We start from the raw sequence: 25,005 nt of genomic DNA, 5'->3' as shown, positions 1-25,005 counted from the left end.
TGGGCCATGCTGCTGACCACAGAAATCCACAGTTGACCTTCCTTGCTCCAGCCATGGAGCTGGCACCAAATTCTTCACAAACCAGCATATTTCATTTCTGACATCCAATGATTCATCGAACCACCTCACTGTGAGTGTGATCATTGCCAAATTATACCATACATGGAGACCTAATTAAATTCATTGATTCAATTATTGTGTGACTGAGTTATTGATGTGGAAGGGGATTAACCTACTTGTCCGCAGCCAAAGGCCAGGAACAGGATTCGGAGAGAAATGATGTCGCGATCACACTCAGCATGGGTGAGAGTCTGTCTGATTCAGAGAAGGAAGGTCTCTGGGGCAGGCCTATGGAACCTCTCCGCCTTATTAACCTCACCTATGATCAATCTGGGGGATGTGCTCTCATACTTAACTACAAAATAAGAAATAAAGGAAGCATGTGAGATCTTTTCATGCATGGTAAGATTCGGATTCTAGGGGAAGATTATGCTTTATGTTATCAAGTCCAAACATCTGCGTTATTCCGTAGGGCAAGGATCTCTATATTAAACATAACAAATTGAAAAACATTTGCTTCGGACATTGTGCCCGGGGAGGTAAACCAGGCACAAAAACAACAAAACAAAACAAAACAAAACAAAACGCTGTATGATTCCACTTCTGGGAGGTGCCTCAAGAAGTTATGTTTGTAGGGACAGAAAGAGGAATGGGGATCCCCAGGGACCAGGGGAGGGCAGATGGGAAGCTGGTGTTTAATTCGGATGGAGTTTCGAGATTCGCGAGATGAGAGCCCTTCCGGAGGTTGGTTACACAACAGTATGACTGTATTCAACATGACCCAACTGCACACTTAGAAATCGCGAAGACGGCAAATGTTCTGAGTATTTTACCGTGATTAAGAAGAGAATGTAGTGACTCACAGTAAACAAAGAACTGGCTCCATCAGTAAATTTGAAGCATCTAGTAACTCAGGAGGAATCGTCTCAGAGCGAGGGGTCTACCCAGCGATGGAAAGGACTGGGTGGGCACGTCTGATGTCAGGGGTCCACAGCACCCAAGTGGCTGCTTCTCGAGAGGGAACCGAGAAACGGATGTTGAACTTCATGCTCACCATCCCCCAAGGCCCATGGACTTTTCTGCACCTGAGAGCAATGCCTTCCGTTCCTCACTGCCTTCCACATCTGAGCAAGGGCCTCTCACTGGCAGACGCTAGTTAGAACTCTGCTACTAAAAGGGAGTCTAGACCGTCCCAGACAATGTTTCTAGGGGCACAGAGGTAATACTAACACTTAGCTGTCAGGTGCGCTCTCCTACTGGAGTATTTCAAATATGGAAATTAAGGTGCCAATCCACACGTTTTTAAAATTGCTGCCGTATTCAGAGAAAGTATAACAGGTGAGGCAAAAAGGAAGCCAAACCAGACAGAGAAGGCAGGAATCTCACCACAACTGCCAGAGGTGTCTCCCTGGGGGCGGGGCACCCTCAGGCCATCTGGAACACTACCAGCTCTCCAGGGCTGTGCACAGAGATGCTCAAACTGCACGGGTGCCTGATAGATCATCCAAATATCTCCCAACTCCACTCCGGGGGTGCCCCTCTCCAGGACCTCTGAGCATGCGGAAATGCTGTAAGATTAGTGTCCTGGGGAAGGTGCCCTTTGAAGTGAATAGGACATTCTACTCCTGGGTGTGCATAAAACTGCCAACGAGAAAGAGTGTTCAGGACACAGGGCTACGGAAAACTAGGGACTTATTATAATAAGCGCTAGAGCGTATATAATGAGCACAAAATACTGTGGTTTCAGAGGAACTGGTCCTGATGCTATGGCCACATGAGTCCCACAGGGATGCACCTGCCTCCCGTAGCATGGTGTTCAGCCCTGGGGCTCAGGCATGAAACACACCTGCTGTGCCTACAGGTGGAGGGGAGAACAGGCTGGGGAAGCTCGGACGTAGGTGACTCATCCCTATTTGCAGACACCTTTGATTTCTTCCACCTCTCCACCCCTCTCTGCCCCCACTTTTTTTTTCCTTTGATAGGAATGGCAAAGAAATTGTGTACTTGTGTACTTTGTTTGAAACAGCTTTTTTGTTTTTTTGTTTCTTGTTGTTGCTTTTAGATTTTTTAAAAATTTCAGCATAACAGAATTCATTGTTTATGTACCACACCCAGTGCTCCATGCAATGTGTGCCCTCCCATAATGCCCACCACCTGGCTCCCCCAACCTCCCACCCCCGCCCTTTCAAAACCCTCAGATTGTTTTTCAGAGTCCATAGTCTCTCATGGTTCACCTTCCCTTCCAATTTCCCTCAACTCCCTTCTCTTCTCCATCTCCCCTTGTCCTCCATGTTATTTGTTATGCTCCACAAATAAGTGAAACCATATGATACTTGACTCTCTCTGCTTGACTTATTTCACTCAGCATAATTTCTTCCAGTCCCGTCCATGTTGCTACAAAAGTTGGGTATTCGTCCTTTCTGATGGAGGCATAATACTCCATTGTGTATATGGACCACATCTTCTTATCCATTCATCTGTTGAAGGGCATCTTGGTTCTTTCCACAGTTTGGTGACCGTGGCCATTGCTGCTATGAACATTGGGGTACAGATGGCTCTTCTTTTCACTACATCTGTATCTTTGGGGTAAATACCCAATAGTGCAATTGTAGGGTCATAGGGAAGCTCTATTCTTAATTTCTTCAGGGGTCTCCACACTGTTCTCCAAAATGGCTGCACCAACTTGCATTCCCACCAACAGTGTAAGAGGGTTCCCCTTTCTCCACATCCTCTCCAACACACGTTGTTTCCTGTCTTGCTAATTTTGGCCATTCTAACTGGTGTAAGGTGGTATCTCAATGTGGTTTTGATTTGAATCTCCCTGATGGCTAGTGATGATGAACATTTTTCATGTGTCTGTTAGCCATTTGTATATCTTCATTGGAGAAGTGTCTTTTCATGTCTTCTGCTCATTTTTTGACATGATTATCTGAAACAGCTTTTTTAAGGTATCGTTAACAAACAATAAGCCAGGTACATTGAAAGTATACAATTTGATGGTTTTTGTTTTGTTTTGTTTTTAAAGCACCCTTTTGGGTGTGTAGGTGGCTTAGTTGGTTAGGCAACTGCCTTCGGCTCAGGTCATGATCCTGGAGTTCCAGGATCGAGAGCCACATCAGGCTTCCAGCTCCACGGGGAGTCTGCTTCTCCCTCTGACTTTCTCTCCTCTCATGCTCTCTCTCTCTCTCAAATAAATTAAAAAAAAATTAAAAATTAAAAGGCACCCTTTTTAAAAAGTTCATTATTATTGTTATTATTTTTAGTAAACTCTACACCCAATGTGGGGCTCAAATTCATGACCCCAATATCAAGAATCACATGCTCCTCCAGCCGAGCCAGCCAGGCACCCCAGGTCCATATACCCCCGCGGCAGCACCCTCAGAACACACAAAAATATCCATCAGTTGCTGAAGATGTCTCAGGTCCCTTTGTAACCCTTCCCTTGGCAACCCTCCGTCTACCTTTTGCCACTCTGGATTAGCCTGCATTTTCCTTGAAAATCACCTAAAGGAATAAGTCAGTATGAGTTCCCAGGCTTTGGTCTGGATGATTTCACGTGCCCATTTATTTTGTATCCATCTATGTTGTCCCATACAGCAATAGTTCACTCGCTTTTTTGCTACTCTGTATCCATCGTACAGATACAGCTCAGACTGCTTCTCCATTAACCTGTTGACAAACATTTGGGTTGTTCCCAATTTATCTCAAATAAAGTTGCAATAAATGTTTATGGGCAAGTGGCTGTGTCTGGGTATATCTCATTTATTTTGGGTAAATGCCTAAAATTTGGATTGTTGGGTCATACGGTAAATGTGTGTTTAACTTTGTAAGAAATCGCCAAAGTGTATTTTGGGCTGGTCGTAGTATTTTACACATCGCCTTCAGTTCCTCTGCCTCCTCACATCAGTATGGCCAGGATTTTCATGTTAGCCATTTGAATGGTCGTCTAGTACTCTTTGCTCTCATTTTCATTTTCCTAATGACTAATGATGCTGAATGTCTTTTCATGTTCTTGCTATCCATGTATGTTGGTTGGCAAAGCATCTGTTCCAACCTTTTCCCCATTTTTTAATTGGGTTGTTTATTTTCTTATTGAGTCTTTTTTTTTAAGATTTTATTTATTTATTTGACAGACAGAGATCACAAGTAGGCAGAGAGGCAGGCAGAGAGAGAGAGAGGGAAGCAGGCTTCTTGCTGAGCAGAGAGCCCGATGCGGGGCTCCATCCCAGGACCCTGGGATCATGACCTGAGCCGAAGGCAGAGGCTTTAACCCACTGAGCCACCCAGGCGCCCCTTTCTTATTGAGTCTTGAGCGTTCTTTATATTCCAGATGTAAATCCTTGGCCAGATTCACAATGTGGAAATGCTTTCACCCAGTCTGTGGCTTGTGTTTTCCTTTTCTTAATAGTGTCTTATAAGAAGCAGAAGCTTATCATTTTAATGAGGCACAGTTTATCAATTTGTTTATTATGGATTTGATTGTTTTCCCTTTGACCCTTGGATTACTGAGAAGGGGTTATTTTATTACTAAATATTTGGGAATTTCCCAAAGTCTTTCTGTTATTGCTCACAAATTAAATTCTATTTGGTTCACAACATCCCCTTTGCATTTCATTAATGCTTTTATATTCATCAAAACTTGCTTTATGTACCTAGGTATGAACTAATTTGGTAAGTATCCAACATGCACTAGAATGTGTATTCTGGTGCTTGTGAACGGACCGTTCTGTGTCATCTGGGTCAAGTCGATCGTTGGCGTTGTTTGAGCCTACCATTCTTGCTGATTTTCTGTCTGCTTGTTCAATCAGTTCTTGAAAGGGGGACTGTAATCTCTGATTATAACTGTGAATTTGTCCAATTCTCTTCCTGGTCTTTTCAGAATTTCCTTTATGTATTTTGAAATTCTGATATCAGATGCATAGTACTGAGGGTTATTATGTCCTATTCATGTATTAACTCCTTGATTGTTATAAAATAAATTTCTCTATCCATGGTTATATCCTCTGCTCTAAAATATACTTTGTCGACGATTCATATACCTACTCTGGTTTTATTTTGTTTAGTGTTAACAGAATTTTTAAAAGTTCTTCAGCATTTTAACCTATTGTCTTAAATATTAAGCCAGTTTTCAGATAGGTAGCACAAAGCTGGGTTTTGCTTTAATACCCAATGTAAACATATCTGACTTTTAAGTGGAGTGAGTGACTCATAGTCACTGATCACAGCTCACCATCACAGATATAATAATCATTAAAAACTTCAAAACAGTATTAGACTAGCCAAAATGTGACACAGAGACTTGAGATGGAAAAATTTTGCTGACAGACGTGCTTGACACCAGATTGCTACCAACTGTCCATTTTAAAGACACCGTATCTGCAAAGTACAGTAAAGTGAAGGTACACTTGTCCTTTCAAGCACCTATAAACTTTCGCGTTCAATATAAAAACCTAAAACCGTGTACTTCTATTTCTCCCTTCTAAACTTCTTGCAATTATTTTCATACATTTTACTTTTGTCTATGTTCTAAACCCCAGAATATGATGTCCTTATATTGGTTTCAATGGTTGATTATTTTTAAAAGAGAATAATAAAAAAAAATCTCTAATATAGTTGCCCATGAAGTAACCATTTCTAGTGCCCTTTACCCTGCTGTATGTACCCACATTTCCTTCTGGAATCATTTCCTTTCTGCCTAAGGAATTTCCATTAACATTCTTCATAATCTAGGTCTGATAGCAACAGATTCTTTAAGCAACTTTAAGTCTAAAGAAGTCCTTATCTCACGTTTGATTTTATGATATTTTTCTGAGGATAGAATTCTAGTGTTAAAAAAACAAAAATCACTGAGTAAATTTTAGAGATCTTATTGGCTATCTTCAATGGTACATGTTAAGCAGCCTCCCATCTAGCTGGCAGAGAGAGAGCTCTGAATTGCTGTGCAAAAGGCAAGAGTTTTATAGGCAGAAGGCGGTAAGACAAGGAAGCTGTTGGGAAAGACTGGATTGTTTTAGGCAAGGTCACCTTCCTTTGGGGGATGACAAGGGTCTCTCCGGCGGATCACCTCATTAGTGCTGACCACGAAACTCCAGACTGCCTGATTAAAATTACATTCCTGGGAGAGGCTGAAAACTGCCATCAGGTTAGGGGTTAAATCTTGGTTTGGTGATGTGGGCCTAGCAACAAGTGACTCTATTTGGGGACCGTTATCTCTTCTTCAGCCCTAGGCTGACTTCTTTTTTTTTTTTTTTTTTTTTCAATCTTTTAAGGATGTGATTTCACCATTTTCCTTCTTGGCTTGTCTCTGACAAGAAATCTGTCCTCATCTTTATTTTTCTTCTACTCGACTTAATGTGGCTTTTTTTTTTTCCTCTAGCTGCTTTTAAGATTTCTTCTTTATCACTGGGTTCGAGAGTTGGATCCGTCTGTGCCTCGAGGTAGTTTTCTTAATGCTTATCTCCTTGCCTTTTCAGTCTGTAGATAAAGCACTTTCAAACATCTTAAGAGGAGCTTCTGAGCACCAGTCTCATTTCTCTGTTTCCCCTTCTCTTTTGAATCTAGCCTTCGAGATTCTAGCTGCCTGGATGGCCGTGAACTCCAATTTTTGTCTCCTCGTCCTCATGATACTGTTGAAATCACTCCCTGGCTTCTGTTGAGGCTAGGACCTCTGTGGCGCTTCTCAGCCTCACTCCTCATCATGCTCATAACCAGTAAATCCTGGCGGGTAGAAGGCAGACACAGTACTTTAACTGGAATTAGCTTTCGTAACTCCATAATACACTACTGGATGTAAATCCTTATTAGATCAACTGTTGGGTCATGAACAGATGTGCCTTGATTGTCCCATCCAGAAGGAATAATGCTCCGGGAAAATGGCCATGCTTTTTCGGTGTCTTTGGTAGAATGGTCAACATCAGGTGTTGTTGTTGCTGTTTTTAAAGCCTTCTCAAAAGTAATGACAAGGTCAAACACCAGAGAATTGAAACCAGAAAGGAACAACACTCAAGGTGATTGCCTCAATATGAAATTTACTGCAAGAAGAAATGTCACAATAGATATGTTATCCAATTAGCAACCTCTCTAGCTCCTTCTGCATTTCCGAACCACCTTTCCATCCGTGTTTTGAAATATCTCAATTTGTGATGACTGAGCTCTCTGAAGGGTTCTTAGACCCAGGGTCCCCCCTGAGTGTGGTGAGAGGGGAGAGCAAGGCAGTCCTCCCCACCGCGGTTCTCGGGTGAACATGGAAGCTGACACATCAGGCGTTCCCCTCTCGGGCGGGGGGGGGTTCCCCTCTCTGCGGGGTGGGGCTCTCCCACGCATTCTTCAAGTGTGATAGATGAAGATAGTCAGCACCTGTGGATCCCTGCTTGTTAGTTGTGTCTCTGCAGTTTCATTCCCTCGGTGTCCTTTTCCCTCACCCTGACCTTGAAATGTCTGCACAGCCCCTGAATTTGCATGCACGCTTCACCTGGTCTCCGTAGCAACAGCATCTGACGATCAGAGCAGAGCAAAGGCATTCAGTGTCCATTTGTTGATGACGCCTTTGCCTAGCTCAGGGTTTCTTAATCTTGGCTCTATTGACAGATGACTCTTTGTTGCGGGGCTGCCTTGTGCAGTGTAAGACGTTCATGCCATCCCTGGCCTTTACCCACTAGAGGCCAGTAGCACCTTCAAATTGTGGCATCCTACATTCTGTACATTCCCGATTCTCTCTTGGGGAGGGGGTGGGAGGGAGATATCACTCCTACTTGGGAAGCACTGCCCCACGGAAGCACATGACCCAAGTGGATGGTTTCATACGATCTGACATACTTTCCTGTTTACCATGACCTCCTTCTGTGCTTCATCTGTAGCCACAGGAACCTAGCCCATCTCAGCTTGGCCAGCACTCTAGTGATACTTAGAAGGAACTCAAAATCTTGCCGTGGTGTGTGTTCTTCACTGAGATGACACGTATACTATGGATCAAGCATTTTAATCCTTTAAAAAAAGCAGTACATGCCTCTCACGAGTGATCCTGAGGCCACTTTGAGTGGACAAAGGAGAGAGGGAAAGGCTCTCTTCCTCCGCCATGCCCTTCTCTCCCCAGGTACATGTTCCCACTGTGCCGTGCCCTCCTCCGAACTCCTTATACACCTTGAACCTACAAACAGACGGCTGGAAGGCTTAGGGCAGGTTTTGGCTTTTCCTTCAAGCATGTTCCTTCTGCTGTTCCTCCCACCTGGAATGCTTGTCCTACAAGTAGCTGCTGGCTGACTTCCTCCTTTTTCCTGGCCTGTGAAATTAGCTCTTTATCAGCTCTGGAACCTTCCACGCCTGCGGTCCAGCTCTGGGCCGGCTCTCTTGTGCGCGGCTTTACTTCCGTCCCGGGACCTGAAAATTTATGATGTGTTTCAGTGTCCATTTCGTGATCGGTCTTTAATCTCTGCCTTTCGAAGGGAAGCTTCTTTACCTTCTTTGCTCACCGCCGCCTCTTCCAGACCTGGAACAGCACCAGCCACAATCCAGGCCTTCAGTAAGTCTGGCTTTAATGAAAGAATAAAGGGCATGTCACCTGTGACATCCGTGTCTCCATGCTCTCATCCTGCACCCGTGGCAGACATTACTAATCGCTATGCGCACACTCCCACCAAGTTCACAGGTGACACCTGAGTTCTTCTCACTGGTGCTGGTGAGGTCTTGGAGAGGTTGTTCAGCGTAAATATGACACCATCACCCTTTCCCCAAGACCTGGTGCCTATCACTTTAGAAACAAACTGACCTGATGATGGCAAGATTATTAAGCCTATTCTCCTCCATCTCCCTTCTACATATTTACAAGGTCAGTCATGAAGCTTGGCCGAGGAGACCAGAGTGACCAGGGTGAAGAACATAGGCTCTCTGCCTTTGTTGGATGTCTGGCTCCACCACTTCCTAAATACTAGAATTTCAGATCATCGCTTTCCCTTCCCGTGGCTCAGTTCCGTCCTCTGCAAATTGAAGGTAAGTGTGGTACCAGCTCCGTGGGCTTGGTGAGGACAGAACGAGCTCATGAGTCATATATTCATTAGGAAAGCATGAGGAAAACATGGCTTAGCTTATTATATGTGGGGTATGTGTGTGTGTTACAACTAAAAAATATTTTAATGCCAAATACCAAGGGTCCGTGTTTCTTTTTTAAAAAACATCATCCAGAGAGGGAGACAAACCATAAGAGACTCTTAATCATAGGAAACAAACTGAGGGTGGCTGGACAGGAGGTGGGTAGGGGGATGGGGTCACTGGGAGATGGACATTAAGGAGGGCAGGGGATGGAATGAGCACTGGGTGTTCTATGCAATTCATGAACCACTGACCTCTACCTTTGAAACTGATAATACATTAATGTTAATTAATTGTTTAGTTTAGAAAACTAAACAAACAAAATAAAACCATCATCCATGTCACTCAGATGTGGCTGTCCTCTGCTTTTAAGAATGAACACCAGCAATTTCATGGTATCAGCCCCGGAAAGGTGAGTGTTGAAACATGTTTTACTGAGACCCAGACTAAGACACACATTTTATACCCGGACGCAGTCCATGATTACACACTTTCACGCTGAAGCAGACAATCCACACCCTCACCACCTACAAAGGCTGGGACATTTCTTAGCCCATATTGTATTCTGTTCTGTCATGCCCTAGTCTATTCTAATTCCTGAAAGTTGACGCTAACCCATTCAACTTTGTTGAGGTCAGTAATACCCCGTGACCAGTGTTTGAAGGGCAGGGTTCTGGGGAGAAGACCAGCTCTGGGGCCACGATGTTTGGTTTTCATCAGCATCGCTGCACATAAAGCCTCTTGATGGGGGAACAGGTGCCGGGTCTTTTAAAGCTGAGTGTGGGTTGTTCTCTGAGCTCCACGCCATGGTCTTCCCGAAGATGACCATAGAGTGACGGCTGAGGAACCAGAACGGAGCTCTCCCAGACCCTGTGTGATAAGATACGTGAACCACTTAACACAATCCCAGACACAGGCGAGCGTCTGAGGACGTGGCTTGTTTCTATGGGTACACGTAATACCGAATTATCAAAACCTAGCCAAAGACCCCCAAGTGGGAGACTCCTTCATTCTGTCAAAATTCCAGAGAAAATGTTTCTCAGCGTCAATAATAGATTTGTGAAGAACGTGTCATCACATAGAAAGCGTTTGTATTTGGTACTGAGTAGGGGACAGAATCCAAAACAAATCAGTAAAAGCACAATGTGGTTAAAAGGCACAGAGAAAATTAAGGACACAGACAATTTTATTCACGGTGAATACACTCGGTGGAGCACTTTCTCCTACCTTCTACTTTCATAGCATCTTAAATTTTTCCATCCTAAGATTTGTTTTGTAATTAACCAAAGGGTTTCCTATTTTGAAAAAGACACGCACTCTTACATTTTAACTGCCAACCCATTACCCTTCCTGGGAAGAACATGACCCCCTCCGAGAAGACATTCTTCCCCCAGGGGTGGGGGGAGGGAGGGAACCCATTAGTTAAACCAGCTCCATGCACGCTGTCTGCCAACATTCCAGGCCGGATGACAAGGCAGCCAGTTAAGAGGGGGGAGTAACAGTATGAGCTCTTTCCTGGGACAGCCCGTGACAAAATATCGACATCCTTTCCCAGCAGGGAGACTACAGATTCTGTAATGACATCTCTGGAAGGTGGGGAGGGTCCATCACAATGATTCCTGGAGTAGGCACCTGCAGAGGAGAAGGAGGAAATGTTATCGAGACAATGGGGAGGTTTGGGTGAGGGTGAGCCCCACTCTGATCCCCACCAGCACGTTTCCCTCCCCGTGTCGCCGACACCTTTGTTCCAATGAGCTTCATCGACAAGAAAGCAGGTAATGGACACAAGGCTATAGAGTCAGGGAAGCAGAACAGAAGGGGACTCCTCTTACCATGTATTTTCCTAAAGGAGTCTACCCTGACCAGTCCTGAAACTCTAAAGGGCTATGTGGTTTGGGCTTCCAAGTAAGTAACGCCTAAAACCCACAAGACACAGGCGTCCCTTCCAGAGTCACAAGGCAACGCCCATCAGGCACACAAAAACCGGGGCCACTGGACTCGGACGCGGCGCACCTTCCGGAGGAATAAACCCACCTTCGTTTGCTATCAAAAGCAGTTTGGCTCACAATTCCAGTCTCAGGTAGACAAAGGATGTTTTCTTTAGCCAAATTCGGGGTTTCAACTGCTCCCCTTGAACAGTGGGAACAGGTGTCATTTACAAAGAAGTTCACTAGGTCTGGGTAGTGATGCTAAGATGTATTGATGAGGTCCTCCCAAGAGCCCGGTGTGTGTGTGTGTGTGTATGCGTGGGGAGGTGTATTCTTGTATTATTGTCTCTTTTGTACAAAGTTCTGAGGCTTGGAGAGGACACTTTGTAACTGAATGGAGCCAGGGAAGCACAGCCTTGCACCGAGTTCTTTTATTATTAAAGCCAGAGGTCTTCTTTCAATCAAGATTTCTCATTGTGGCCAACCAGTCCATTTGGAAGCTTCTGTTGTAAACCGGATTCAAAATGGGTTATAAAAGGTCTGTCGTAGACTCAGAAGGAAACTCTGGATCAAGTGTCTAAAAGTGGGCGAATTCCTGAAGGAGGTGTTCGAAGTTTGGAGGGAAAGTACGATGGCTCTGATCTCACTCTGCGGCCTTGAGTTACTGAGTTGAATTCCAGACGTCGGAGTGGCCAGGTCAGCGTACTCCTGCCAAGAAGAAACAAACCAATGGAATGAAATTTGCAAAGAAAATGGGATGAGGAATTTTTGCAAGGGTTCAAAAATCTCTCCAGAGTTGTTTTATTTCATTCGCGAAGACTCCCTTATGTGTAATAAGAACATTGGGTCTCTCTCTCTCTTTTTAAAGATTTTATTTATTTATTCGACAGACAGAGATCACAGGCAGGCAGAGAGGCAGTCAGAGAGAGGAAGTGAAGCAGGCTCCCCGCTGACAAGAGAGCCCCCCGTGGGGCTCGATCCCAGGACCCTGAGATCATGACCTGAGCTGAAGACAGAGGCTTAACCCACTGGCCACCCAGGTGCCCTGGGCTCTCTCTTTTTAAAACCTTATTATAATACCATTATCATCCTTAAATAAAATAAAAAGTAAGTCATTAATATCATCAGCTACGTGGTCAGTGTTCAAATTCCCCCAAATCTGATCCTGTTCTTAAGCCTCTAAGATGTCACGTGTAGATGTGATGTTTTTCTTTCCGTAGATGAGCATGGCAGCTTTTCAACACATTTCACCTTCCGCCAACCTTAGCAAGTCCCATAATTACATTCATCTTTGTGTGCTCTCCGTGGCTGCTCCTTCCCTCATGACAGGGGAGCTCGGTTTCTGTGGGAGTCCAGCTAAACTGGATTATTGAGATAAAATGGAGCTTAACTTGGTTAGAAAAGAAGCATGATGTTACCAGCCTCACGGAAAGTTCCAGCGGTGGACTGCAAAAAAACATGAAATCAGCATTTCCAAAAGGGACGTGCGCATGGAGCTTCCAGAGCTGGGACACGCCCACTGGGGCAAGAAAGTGGAGGTCAGCGTCCTCTCGCCCAGAAGTAAGCTCAGGACCACATGGGCTTGCTTTAGGTCTATCTACTGCCTAGTGGATGAAATCATGGATCGTAAACAGAACAGACACATCCCCACTAGGATGGTTTTAATTGTCTTTAGGAGCAACTGTCAGACAAAAGATGCAGGAAATCCTCATTGCTTCTGGGATCCCGCCTGGTCCACCTGCAGCTTCTGTAAACTTTCTGACCTTCCTACCTGGATCCAAATGAAAGCCCATTAGGAAAAAAAAATGCAAGAACATTTTCCAACGCTCTCCATACCCTGTGACTGTTTTGGAATTGAAGGGCTTTGACGCTGCCTGAGAAACTGTCCTAGGAAAGCATGGTCAGGCTCTGACCACCCTGTCCAGGCTCTGGCCACCCTGTCCACTTCTGTTTCTGGAACAAGCCCAGCCCATTTCTGCCCCAGGCTCTGCCCTTCCCTGTCCTCTGCCTGGAGCCCCTACACCCTTTCTCTCCTCCTGGGGGGGGAGACTCCCAGACCACGGTTTCCATGGCAACTCCATCCAGAAAGCCAAGCAGCAACCGTGTGGACAGTGATCTTCAATATTCTGGACTTGATTAACTGTCGTCTTCCCAAAGCTCTGCCCCCACTTCCTACTCAACTCAACTGGTAAAAGCTAGATACACTCTCTTAACCAGTCAAAGTGAGTGTCCTTCCTCTAGTGAAGCTGCCTGACAGTGCCCGTTCAGGGCTCACCTGAAACCTTCCCTCTGCACACTCGAACTCTCCAGCTTATCTACCTGCTCTGGAGTGTCTGCTAAATTCAGGTGGTGGTGGCCGACTCCCTTCTGATACCGAGCTCTGGATGAACAGCCTCAGCCCATTCTCAGGTATGTGGGCTTCATTATTTGCACAGTTGTGTGGGCATGTGGTTCAGGAGGGAGTGGGTGGGAAGGAGAAAGCTAGGTATTGATGGAAAGAAAGAAAAACGCAGTGCTTCAGTTCTCACTTATGAGCTTACTTTATCCACTAGGGTATATGCATTTTCCTGGAGTTGAGGAATTAATCAAGTTGTTTGTGGTTGGGGCGCCTGAGTGGCCCAGTGGGTCAAGCCTCTGTCTTCGGCTCAGGTCATGATCTCAGGGTCCTGGGATCGAGTCCCGTGTTGGGTTCTCTGCTCAGCGGGGAGTCTGCTTCTCCCTCTGCCTCTGCCTGCTTGTGATCTCTCTCTCTGTGAAATAAATAAATTTTTAAAAAAAGTTGTTTGTAGTTAATTTCCCTCTTTGCTAAAGTATTACATCCAAAGGGACTTATCCCTAGGATAAGTTTATTGTAATCATGTGTTTTTTTGTGATCATGTATTATAATTTGACATATATTTGAAACTAACAAACCTTGTTATTGTTACTGGTTTATACTCTGAAATTTCTATAGATTTACCCACATACTCATGCTGTTTTGTGTTCTTTATTCCTTGTTTCATTCCTCCTGTGTCCTGTAATCAAATGAATACACTTCCCAGTTTTTAGTTCAGTATGGGTCTGTTAGTAATTTATTATATTCATTTTTTGTTTTCCAGTAAATTTATTCTTTTTTTTTAAGATTTTATTTATTTAGTTGACAGACAGCAAGAGAGGGAACACAAGCAGGGGGAGTGGGAGAGGAAGAAGCAGACTCCCCGCTGAGCAGGGAGCCCGATGTGGGACTCGATCCCAGGACCCTGGGATCCTGACCTGAGCAGAAGGCAGACACCCAACGACTGAGCCACCCAAGCTCCCCTCAATAAATTTATTCTGCTTCTTGTCCATAAGCCGTTTTTGCTGAGAATGGAATTCCAAGCTAACAGTTACTTTCTTTCAGTGATTTAAAGATATACACCCATTGTCTTATGACTTCCATATTTTTTATTCAGATTCAACCCTTTCAATTCCTGTAATTATTCCTTTGCTCTTGGTCTTTGGGTCTTAGTGGCCTTACTGTAATGCACCTACATATGGTCTTTGTGGTATTTATCTTACTCGGGGTTACAGAGATTTTTCCAACCTGGGTCTCAAGGCCAGTCAGTGTCTGATGATGACCAAGCATCCGCACTTCAAACACTTCTGTCTTATTTCCCTCTCCTGCCCCTTCCAGCACTTGAAGACACGTTCTTTGAACACTTTTCCCACCTCATGGATAACTATTCTGCTTTGTCTCTTCCCTTCCTTTGTTTTCTCTCCATGCTTCAGTTTCTAGATCCACAACAGACACAGCTCCCAAGTCATTCGCCCCTTCCTTAGCTCTGTCCAACATCTTTGTTTTTAATTTAATTTGAAAATTCTAGAAAATTCAGTTGTAGAATTTTTATCCAATGACTGTTTAAAATTCCTCCGTCTCTGATGGGAGCACCTCACTTTGTCGTCCACTTGACTGAAGACGTGTGTCACTGTTGAACACATTCTGCATCGAGCAACTTCCACATCTTTGTCATCTTGGGGTCTGTACCTCCTAGCTCTTTGGCCCCTGCCTTTGCATGGCAGCTGCTTCAGCTCCTGGAAAGTGGTGAGGGTAGGGATGCATGACTCTTTTCAGTTTATAACTGAGAATGTCAGAGGCTGGGGCATTTCTGGTGTGCCTTTCTTCACTCCTGGGTCCTTCAAAGATCCTGGACTAAAGTCTGAGTTACTTACCAGCTTTTCCTCCCAGCGGTGCCCAGTGCTCCGGCTTTCACTGCCCACCCTGTAAGACTCCTGAAAGATCACGGGTGGAAGGGGGCACCCCAGCGTTTCCAGTCCTAGAGGGCGGGCATTGCCTTCGCTGCTCTTTGGGGGCAGGGAAAGGACTTTTGACAGTGGAGCAGACCGGCTTCTCACTGTGGACTGTGGGGATGGAGCAGAGCTGACCCAGGTCTGGAGGCCCCCGATGAATCATCACTTGCTCTTGGAAGTGGTGACCAGGCTATGAAGAAGCCTAGACGGCCTGCAGTGAGAGCTCGTGGAGAAGCGAGGCCTCCCACACGCAGTCACAGCTCAGGCGACAGCCCTATGAAGTCGCCCCCTTGGGATGTGTCGTCTTGACCTTGGACCTCCTTCCTCCTGTCTCAGGAAGGGCAGCGACGAGCCCTCTCAGCGGAGCCCAGGGTGAGAGTTCTTGAACAAAATAAATGATTGATGCTATTCCAAGCGATCATGTTTCAAGGGGAGTGGGTGGGACCCAGCGACAGGTCACTGGTAAGTCAGCAGGTGGCTTGAGAAGAAAAGCAGCTGGAGGGCTGTGACCCTAACTGGGGTCTTCCCTTCATGCTCCTCTTCTCTTGAATCCTGGATTTGGGGGCAGCTCTTTGATATCTGTAAACATGGGCTGTTTATTGTGCTGATTACGTAGGTCCCTGAATGTTCTCAGTGGAAGAGTCGGTATTCCGTAAGCTGACTCATCTCAGTGGGAGTGGAGCTATTGGGGCTGGGGTTCCCTAAAAAGAGTTGGCCTCCTATGGTTTTGAGATCAATTGTCTTAAAGGCATTTCACTGTTACTGTTTTTTGTTTTTTGTTTTTTTTCTTGGGTCCACTTTTTTTTTTAAAACAAATATACATCAAGTTAATTTCATTTAAAAAAATGATTACTATTTTTAAAATTTTGAGTTTGAGTCCATGGAACAGCTAAAAAAAGAGAGGAGGTTATGAAAATTAGGTAAGATCCATTTCTTATTCTCAGAGTATTTTCTTTCTGGCTTGGGAGACAACAATAACCCACACACATGAAGAAAGGCTAATCCGAAACAATTATATCTGATTTAGTGCACTATGATCCCCGGTGCAGAAACAGATGCCAAAAACAGCAAGGACCATATCTACCAATGCACACCATGGAATTAGTCTAAATGTAATTGACAGCAGCATTGGCAATTACAAATAAAATTTAGTAGGAAAACTGAAATGAAAATGTTTCTACAGGCAACTTAATTTCCTTCCTATAACTTTGTTAATGGAGCACATTTGCATGTTTTAAACACCCCTGTGACTCTCACATAAATGTAGAAGCACTCACCTCTCACCTCGGACGCTGATTATTCTGGTGAAAATGTAAGGTTGACCCAATTGCATGCATCTTTATCTGATCCCAGCTTCAATTCTTGGAATTACTGAGAGGTATCAATTATCCATTTTTGTTGCAAATATCTTGGCTATTTTGGTTTGCCCTTCATGTACACGTGGTGAACATGGCAGCCGCCAATATGTCCCCAGGGACCCTGCCCTCTGGTATCCACAGCCATGTGTGATCTTCTCCCTTTTGGAATGGGCCGGCTTGAGTTACTCTCTTCCAGTGAAGAGTATGACCAAAGTGATGTGCTATCTCTTCTGAGATTAGAGCACAAGGAGATCATTGCTTTCATTTGGGGCGTGCCCTCTGACCCCATCTGGAGGAAACTGGGTGTCTTGAGGCAGCCCTGTGGGGGAGTGTAAGAGGCAGAGAACTCAGACACATCAACAGCCACGGGAGGAAGCTTGGGAGTTGAGTTTAAGGTCTCTACAGCCCTGTCTGCAGGTTGATTACAACCTCCTAAGATTCCTTAGGCAGAACCACCACCAATAAGACTCTGCCAGACTCCTGAATCATAGACAATGCAAGATAACAAGTGGCTGTTGTTTTTTGGGGATATTTTGTTACACTACAATACATAATGAATACAGTGAGATACCTGTTCAGAACAATTGTACTATGCTTTATTTCCAGTGATCTCTTGCTTGATGGAGCAGAAAGTAGATTTTAATATCAGCAGGAAAGATTTTTGGAAGGCTAATGTTTCACAAATACTGAGATACTCAGGGGAAAAAGAATTCCAACTTCTATGTGGAAAAGACAGTCTGTTATAGTCTTGATCCGTGGTTCACCACTATGGCTAGACACCAAAATTGTAGGAGGAGCATGTTCAAAGTACACATTTTCATGCGATTCAGATTCATTAGACCTGAAGATCCAAGAGTCTGTACATCCAACAGTTCCCCAGATAATGGCGACAGTCAGAGTGGGAGCCACTTGATTGACAACAATGAGTTCACTGACCAGGAAATTATACCTGATGATTTTGTCCCAAAGTTCTCTTGACGTGTGGTCGTGGTAACATAGGCTCAAGGCCCTAGTGACAGACAGAGTCCAGAACTCCTGGAAAAGTGAGATTTACTCCCTCCATGCTAGAGGGCTGCTCTAGCCTTGACCTAACTTCAGACCTAACACGATCTACACACGGTATTTGGAGAAAACATAGTACTATTAATCCCCTCAACTAGTGATCGCTGTAAATCCTTGAAAGATCTTCTGACATCATTCATTAAGGAAGAAATAAAGAAGAGGGTAGAGGGAAAAAGACAATGATTACATAGAAGGCAAAATGGCCCAGGAGAACAGGAGGAGGAAGAGGAGGAGGAGGAGGAGGAGGAGGAGGAGGAGGAAAGGAGAAAGGAAGGAAACAACCACAAAACTTTTAAGGAAAACTTCGTGGCTGTAACTTGCATCTGATTCCAAAGATGTGAGCATCAGATATTGTTGTAAATAAGCCTTCTGAACAACTCCTTAATGAGGCAATGTTGAAGTTATTGGGTGGGGATCCGGTAAACCCAGTGAGTGAGGGTTCAATATACGTGTCCAGAGGTTAAGCAAATGGACACAGGTGTCTTGGGGTGACATTTCCAGTCAAAACGTCAAATACACATTCCAAATGCGCTCCATTTCAAGCAACTTACGAGATGTACCCCAGAAAATGGCATTACACAGGTGAATGACATGGACTTTCCTAGACGCAAAGTTGTTCATGTCAAAAATACATGTGATGTATTAAATAAATTGGGGCAGGAAAAATGAGAATGAGAAAAGCAATATTTCTAACATTACATATAGCATGCTTTAACATTTATACATTCAGGTTCTTTGTCTTTGGGGAAATCCCCACACACCTAGAACTGTTTCCTTCAGGGCTGTAGGTCTCTGTAAGCACAGACTTTGAGACTCCGTTAACAGCTGACTGGAAAACGAGCTGGAAAGTGGACAGAACATTCATTGATGCTGACGATCTCATTGAATGATTAAGACATAGCAACGATATAGCACAACCTCGTTTTCAGCAAACCGTACTCTCACCCACCAAGCAGAAGCTGTAGAGATGGACCAAGAAAAAATCAAGAATGTAATGGCTTTGTGTGTTTACCATGATTCATGGTAGTTGACAGACATCCAGCAAAACACGGACAGACCAGAGCATTGCAATAAGAGAACAAGGAATTCTGTATGTCCCAAGGGAAACACCAGTGAGCCTTGGAATAAACAAGTACCAAGAATAAATGTTTACATGGCTAGGGATTATGGACAACTGAAGGGACAGCCAGTAAGAAACGGCGTTCAAGGGACTACAAGCACAAAACTGATCCCCTTCAGGTAACTGGAGTGTGATACGTAGATTTGTGATATCATTATCTACATGTCTGAGTTCTTTCCTTTGTGTTTTTTTTCCTCCTCTTCTCGTTGACAACATGCCCACACACGTAGAAATATCTGTCGTGGGGCCATCAGTGTCTGCGAGTGAGACTTGGGGGTTCAAGTACTACGGCAGACTGGAAATGGGTCTGAGTCCCAGTGCAGGTAAGTGACACGGGCTTGTATGAGGACAGGCGTGGAAGATGATGAGTGACTGGGATGAGAGAAGCATCAGTGAATTCTGCAGCCTGTGCAAGAAACAGAGACGAGAGAGATGCTGCAGATAACCCCAGTCACCTTCAGAGCCTAGGGAAAGGATGCCTCAGGTGGGACTGGACTGTGAGCATCAGTGACCCGGAAAGACCAGGGCGGTGGAGAGCAGGGATCTCCTGAACTCTGAGCTGTCGGTGCAAGGACCCACATGGGGAGCGGAGGTGGCCCATGGAATCCCTGCCTGGTGTTGCCAAAACCCCACACCTCTGCCCACCGGGATTTTGTTTTTAGTTTGCATATGAAATAAAGCACTCAGGTAATGCTATATTGAAGGGGTCGTACCAGGGATGATTGGAGGCTTTACTCCAAGACAAATAGTTGAAAGGCAGATGCTTCAAGACATTTCTTAGCATGTGAACAAGTGAGGGTCTCCCACGATGGGCATCCTAGCCAACAGGGACTTTGAGCCAGGCTGTTGGCTCCCAGGCTGATTCCTGGAGAACCTGAATGCCGTCCATGAGTGTTTGCAAAGAACTTAGAGAACCACCTGCTCTGAAACATGCAGTCTGTGCCAAGGTTTGGTGAATGGAAATCTTTGTTCTGAGCTTTCTCCTTCCTCGTTGGACCAAAAGATAGCGTCCCCTTGCACGGCATAAAACTTGGGCTGTAGATATCGGCTGGTCTAACTCCCTCTTGATACAGACATATTGGACCAAAGAAAGTCAGCTTTAAAGAAGGTATTTCTATTTTATGTACATGATAGTCAAAAGTGCTGAATTAATTCTAACTAGCCGAGTTTCCATAATGGATACTGGGGAGCGAACATCCATAACTTGATTAAAGCGGAAAGCATATAAAAGATCCTTTCAGGAATGAAAGAGAAGACAATATTACTTTCCAAGAAGTAAGACATTTAAAGGGACCTATTCCATGAGCTGGATGGCTCCCCAGGAAGATACGCTGGTTCTGAGTTAATAATGAAGACGATCTTTCACTCTCCCCTGGTTCATTTTGAACGATATTTGATCGCCCATTTAGCCGACAAAGACGAGAAACAGCAGAGAGCAACCAAGGACAGACAGTGCTTTCGAAGTGAATTCAGAATTCCTCCTGTCCATGTCAGTCTTTGCTGTTTATGAAATAGGCATTTTTATTTTTTATTTATTTTTTATTTTTTTTTACTTTTACCAAATTTTTTTTCCAAATTTTTATTTATTTTTTCAGCGTAACAGTATTCATTCTTTTTGCACAACACCCAGTGCTCCATGCAAAACGTGCCCTCCCCATTACCCACCACCTGTTCCCCCAACCTCCCACCCCTGACCCTTCAAAACCCTCAGGTTGTTTTTCAGAGTCCATAGTCTCTTATGGTTCGCCTCCCCTCCCCAATGTCCATAGCCCGCTCCCACTCTCCCAATCCCACCTCCCCCCAGCAACCCCCAGTTTCTTTTGTGAGATTAAGAGTCATTTATGGTTTGTCTCCCTCCCAATCCCATCTTGTTTCATTTATTCTTCTCCTATCCCCCTAACCCCCCATGTTGCTTCTCCATGTCCTCATATCAGGGAGGTCATATGATAGTTGTCTTTCTCCGATTGACTTATTTCACTAAGCATGATACTCTCTAGTTCCATCCACGTCGTCGCAAATGGCAAGATTTCATTTCTTTTGATGGCTGCATAGTATTCCATTGTGTATATATACCACTTCTTCTTTATCCATTCATCTGTTGATGGACATCTATGTTCTTTCCATAGTCTGGCTATTGTAGACATTGCTGCTATAAACATTTGGGTACACGTGCCCCTTTGGATCACTATGTTTGTATCTTTAGGGTAAATACCCAGTAGTGCAATGGCTGGGTCATAGGGTAGTTCTATTTTCAACATTTTGAGGAACCTCCATGCTGTTTTCCAGAGTGGTTGCACCAGCTTGCATTCCCACCAACAGTGAAAGAGGGTTCCCCTTTCTCCACATCCTCTCCAGCATCTGTCATTTCCTGACTTGTTCATTTTAGCCATTCTGACTGGTGTGAGGTGATATCTCATTGTGGTTTTGATTTGTATTTCCCTGATGCCCAGTGACGTGGAGCACTTTTTCATGTGTCTGTTGGCCATCTGGATGTCTTCTTTGCAGAAATGTCTGTTCATGTCCTCTGCCCATTTCTTGATTGGATTGTTTGTTCTTTGGGTGTTGAGTTTGCTAAGTTCCTTATAGATTTTGGATACTAGCCCTTTATCTGATATGTCGTTTGCAAATATCTTCTCCCATTCTGTCAGTTGTCTTTTGGTTTTGTTAACTGTTTCCTTTGCTGTGCAAAAGCTTTTGATCTTGATGAAATCCCAATAGTTCATTTTTGCCCTTGCTTCCCTTGCCTTTGCCGTTGTTCCTAGGAAGATGTTGCTACGGCTGAGGTCGAAGAGGTTGCTGCCTGCATTCTCCTCAAGGATTTGGATGGATTCCTTTCTCACATTGAGGTCCTTCATCCATTTGGAGTCTATTTTCGTGTGTGGTGTAAGGAAGTGGTCCAATTTCATTTTTCTGCATGTGGCTGTCCAATTTTCCCAGCACCATTTATTGAAGAGGCTGTCTTTTTTCCATTGGACATTCTTTCCTGCTTTGTCGAAGATGAGTTGACCATAGAGTTGAGGGTCGATTTCTGGGCTCTCTATTCTGTTCCACTGATCTATGTGTCTGTTTTTGTGCCAGTGCCATGCTGTCTTGATGATGACAGCTTTGTAATAGAGCTTGAAGTCCGGAATTGTGATGCCACCAACTTTGGCTTTGTTCTTCAATATTCCTTTGGCTATTCGAGGTCTTTTCTGGTTCCATATAAATTTTAGGATTATTTGTTCCATTTCTTTGAAAAAAATGGATGGTATTTTGATAGGGATTGCATTAAATGTGTAGATTGCTTTAGGTAGCATAGACATTTTCACAATATTTATTCTTCCAATCCAGGAGCATGGAACATTTTTCCATTTTTTTGTGTCTTCCTCAATTTCTTTCATGAGTACTTTATAATTTTCTGTGTATAGATTCTTAGTCTCTTTGGTTAGGTTTATTCCTAGGTATCTTATAGTTTTGGGTACAATTGTAAATGGGATTGACTCCTTAATTTCTCTTTCTTCAGTCTTGTTGTTGGTGTACAGAAATGCAACTGATTTCTGTGCATTGATTTTATATCCTGACACTTTACTGAATTCCTGGACAAGTTCTAGCAGTTTTGGAGTGGAGTCTTTGGGGTTTTCCACATATAGTATCATATCATCTGCGAAGAGTGATAGTTTGACTTCTTCTTTACCAATTTGGATGCCTTTAATTTCTTTTTGTTGTCTGATTGCTGAGGCTAGGACTTCTAGTACTATGTTGAATAGCAGTGGTGATAATGGACATCCCTGCCGTGTTCCTGACCTTAACGGAAAAGCTTTCAGTTTTTCTCCATTGAGAATGATATTTGCGGTGGGTTTTTCATAGATGGCTTTGATAATATTGAGGTATGTGCCCTCTATCCCTACACTTTGAAGAGTTTTGATCAGGAAGGGATGCTGTACTTTGTCAAATGCTTTTTCAGCATCTATTGAGAGTATCATATGGTTCTTGTTCTTTCTTTTATTAATGTGTTCTATCACATGGATTGATTTGCGGATGTTGAACCAACCCTGCAGCCCTGGAATAAATCCCACTTGATCGTGGTGAATAATCCTTCTAATGTACTGTTGAATCCTATTGGCTAGTATTTTGGCGAGAATTTTTGCGTCTGTGTTCATCAAGGATATTGGTCTTTAGTTCTCTTTTTTGGTGGGATCCTTGTCTGGTTTGGGGATCAAGTGATGCTGGCCTCATAAAATGAGTTTGGAAGTTTTCCTTCCATTTCTATTTTTTGGAACAGTTTCAGGAGAATAGGAATGAGTTCTTCTTTAAATGTTTGGTAGAATTCCCCTGGGAAGCCGTCTGGCCCTGGGCTTTTGTTTGTTTGGAGATTTTTGATGACTGTTTCAATCTCCTTACTGGTTATGGGCCTGTTCAGGTTTTCTATTTCTTCCTGGTTCAGTTGTGGTAGTTTATATGTCTCTAGGAATGCATCCATTTCTTCCAGATTGCCCAATTTGTTGGCGTAGAGTTGCTCATAGTATGTTCTTATAATTGTCTGTATTTCTTTGGTGTTAGTTGTGATCTCTCCTCTTTCATTCATGATTTTATTGATTTGGGTCCTTTCTCTTTTCTTTTTGATGAGTCTGGCCAGGGGTTTATCAATCTTATTGATTCTTTCAAAGAACCAGCTCCTAGTTTCATTGATTTTTTCTATTGTTTTTTTGGTTTCTATTTCATTGATTTCTGCTCTGATCTTTATGATTTCTCTTCTCCTGCTGGGTTTAGGGTTTCTTTCTTGTTCTTTCTCCAGCTCCTTTATGCATAGGGTTAGGTTGTGTACTTGAGACCTTTCTTGTTTCTTGAGAAAGGCTTGTACCGCTATATATTTTCCTCTCAGGACTGCCTTTGCTGTGTCCCACAGATTTTGAACTGTTGTGTTTTCATTATCATTTGTTTCCATGAATTTTTTCAATTCTTCTTTAATTTCCTGGTTAGCCCATTCATTCTTTAGAAGGATGTGGTTTAGTCTCCATGCATTTGGGTTCTTTCCAGCTTTCCTCTTGTGATTGAGTTCTAGCTTCAGAGCATTGTGGTCTGAAAATATGCAGGGAATAATCCTAATCCAGGTTGAGACCTGATTTGTGACCCAGGATGTGATCTATTCTGGAGAATGTTCCATGTGCACTAGAGAAGAATGTGTATTCTGTTGCTTTGGGATGAAATGTTCTGAATATATCTGTGATGTCCATCTGGTCCAGTGTGTCATTTAAGGCCTTTATTTCCTTGTTGATCTTTGGCTTGGATGATCTGTCCATTTCAGTGAGGAGAGTGTTAAAGTCCCCTACTATTATTGTATTATTATTGATGTGTTTCTTTGATTTTGTTATTAATTGGTTGATATAGTTGGCTGCTCCCACGTTAGGGGCATAGATATTTAAAATTGTTAGATCTTCTTGTTGGACAGACCCTTTGAGTAGGATATAGTGTCCTTCCTCATCTCTTATTATAGTCTTTGGCTTGAAATCTAATTGATCTGATATAAGGATTGCACCCCAGCTTTCTTCTGATGCCCATTAGCATGGTAAACTGTTTTCCACCCCCTCACTTTAAATCTGGAGGTGTCTTTGCGTCTAAAATGAGTTTCTTGTAGGCAACATACTGATGGATTTTGTTTTTTTATCCATTCTGATACCCTGTGTCTTTTGATTGGGGCATTTAGCCCATTAACATTCAGGGTAACTATTGAGAGATATGAATTTAGTGCCATTAGTAGCCTGTAAGGTGACTGTTACTGTATATTGTCTCTGTACCTTTCTGATCTACTACTTTTAGGCTCTCTCTTTGCTTAGAGGACCCCTTTCAATATTTCCTGTAGAGCTGGTTTGGTGTTTGCAAATTCTTTCAGTTTTTGTTTGTCCTGGAAGCTTTTGATCTCTCCTTCTATTTTCAATGATAGCCTAGCTGGATAGAGTATTCTTGGCTGCATGTTTTTCTCGTTGAGTGCTCTGAATATATCATGCCAGCTCTTTCTGGCCTGCCAGGTCTCTGTGGATAAGTCTGCTGCCAATCTAATATTTTTACCATTGTATGTTACAGACTTCTTTTCTCGGGCTGCTTTCAGGATTTTCTCTTTGTCACTAAGACTTGTCAATTTTACTATTAG

General features: G+C 43.7%; 1 protein-coding gene across 1 annotated transcript in view; it reads right to left on the bottom strand.

Moving 5' to 3' along the window:
- Window positions 1-25,005, bottom strand: part of LOC123954405 — a 62,181-nt gene that overhangs the window by 4,370 nt on the left and 32,806 nt on the right. The window contains 5 exon segments of the mRNA XM_046025535.1: window positions 8,285-8,436; window positions 8,516-8,588; window positions 12,491-12,676; window positions 14,985-15,122; window positions 15,261-15,392. Coding sequence (XP_045881491.1) covers window positions 8,285-8,436; window positions 8,516-8,588; window positions 12,491-12,676; window positions 14,985-15,122; window positions 15,261-15,392 — 681 coding nt within the window.

The sequence above is a fragment of the Meles meles genome, chromosome 12, assembly GCF_922984935.1.
Source record: "Meles meles chromosome 12, mMelMel3.1 paternal haplotype, whole genome shotgun sequence".
NCBI classification, from domain to species: domain Eukaryota; kingdom Metazoa; phylum Chordata; class Mammalia; order Carnivora; family Mustelidae; genus Meles; species Meles meles.
This window is presented reverse-complemented; position numbering and strand designations above follow the sequence as displayed.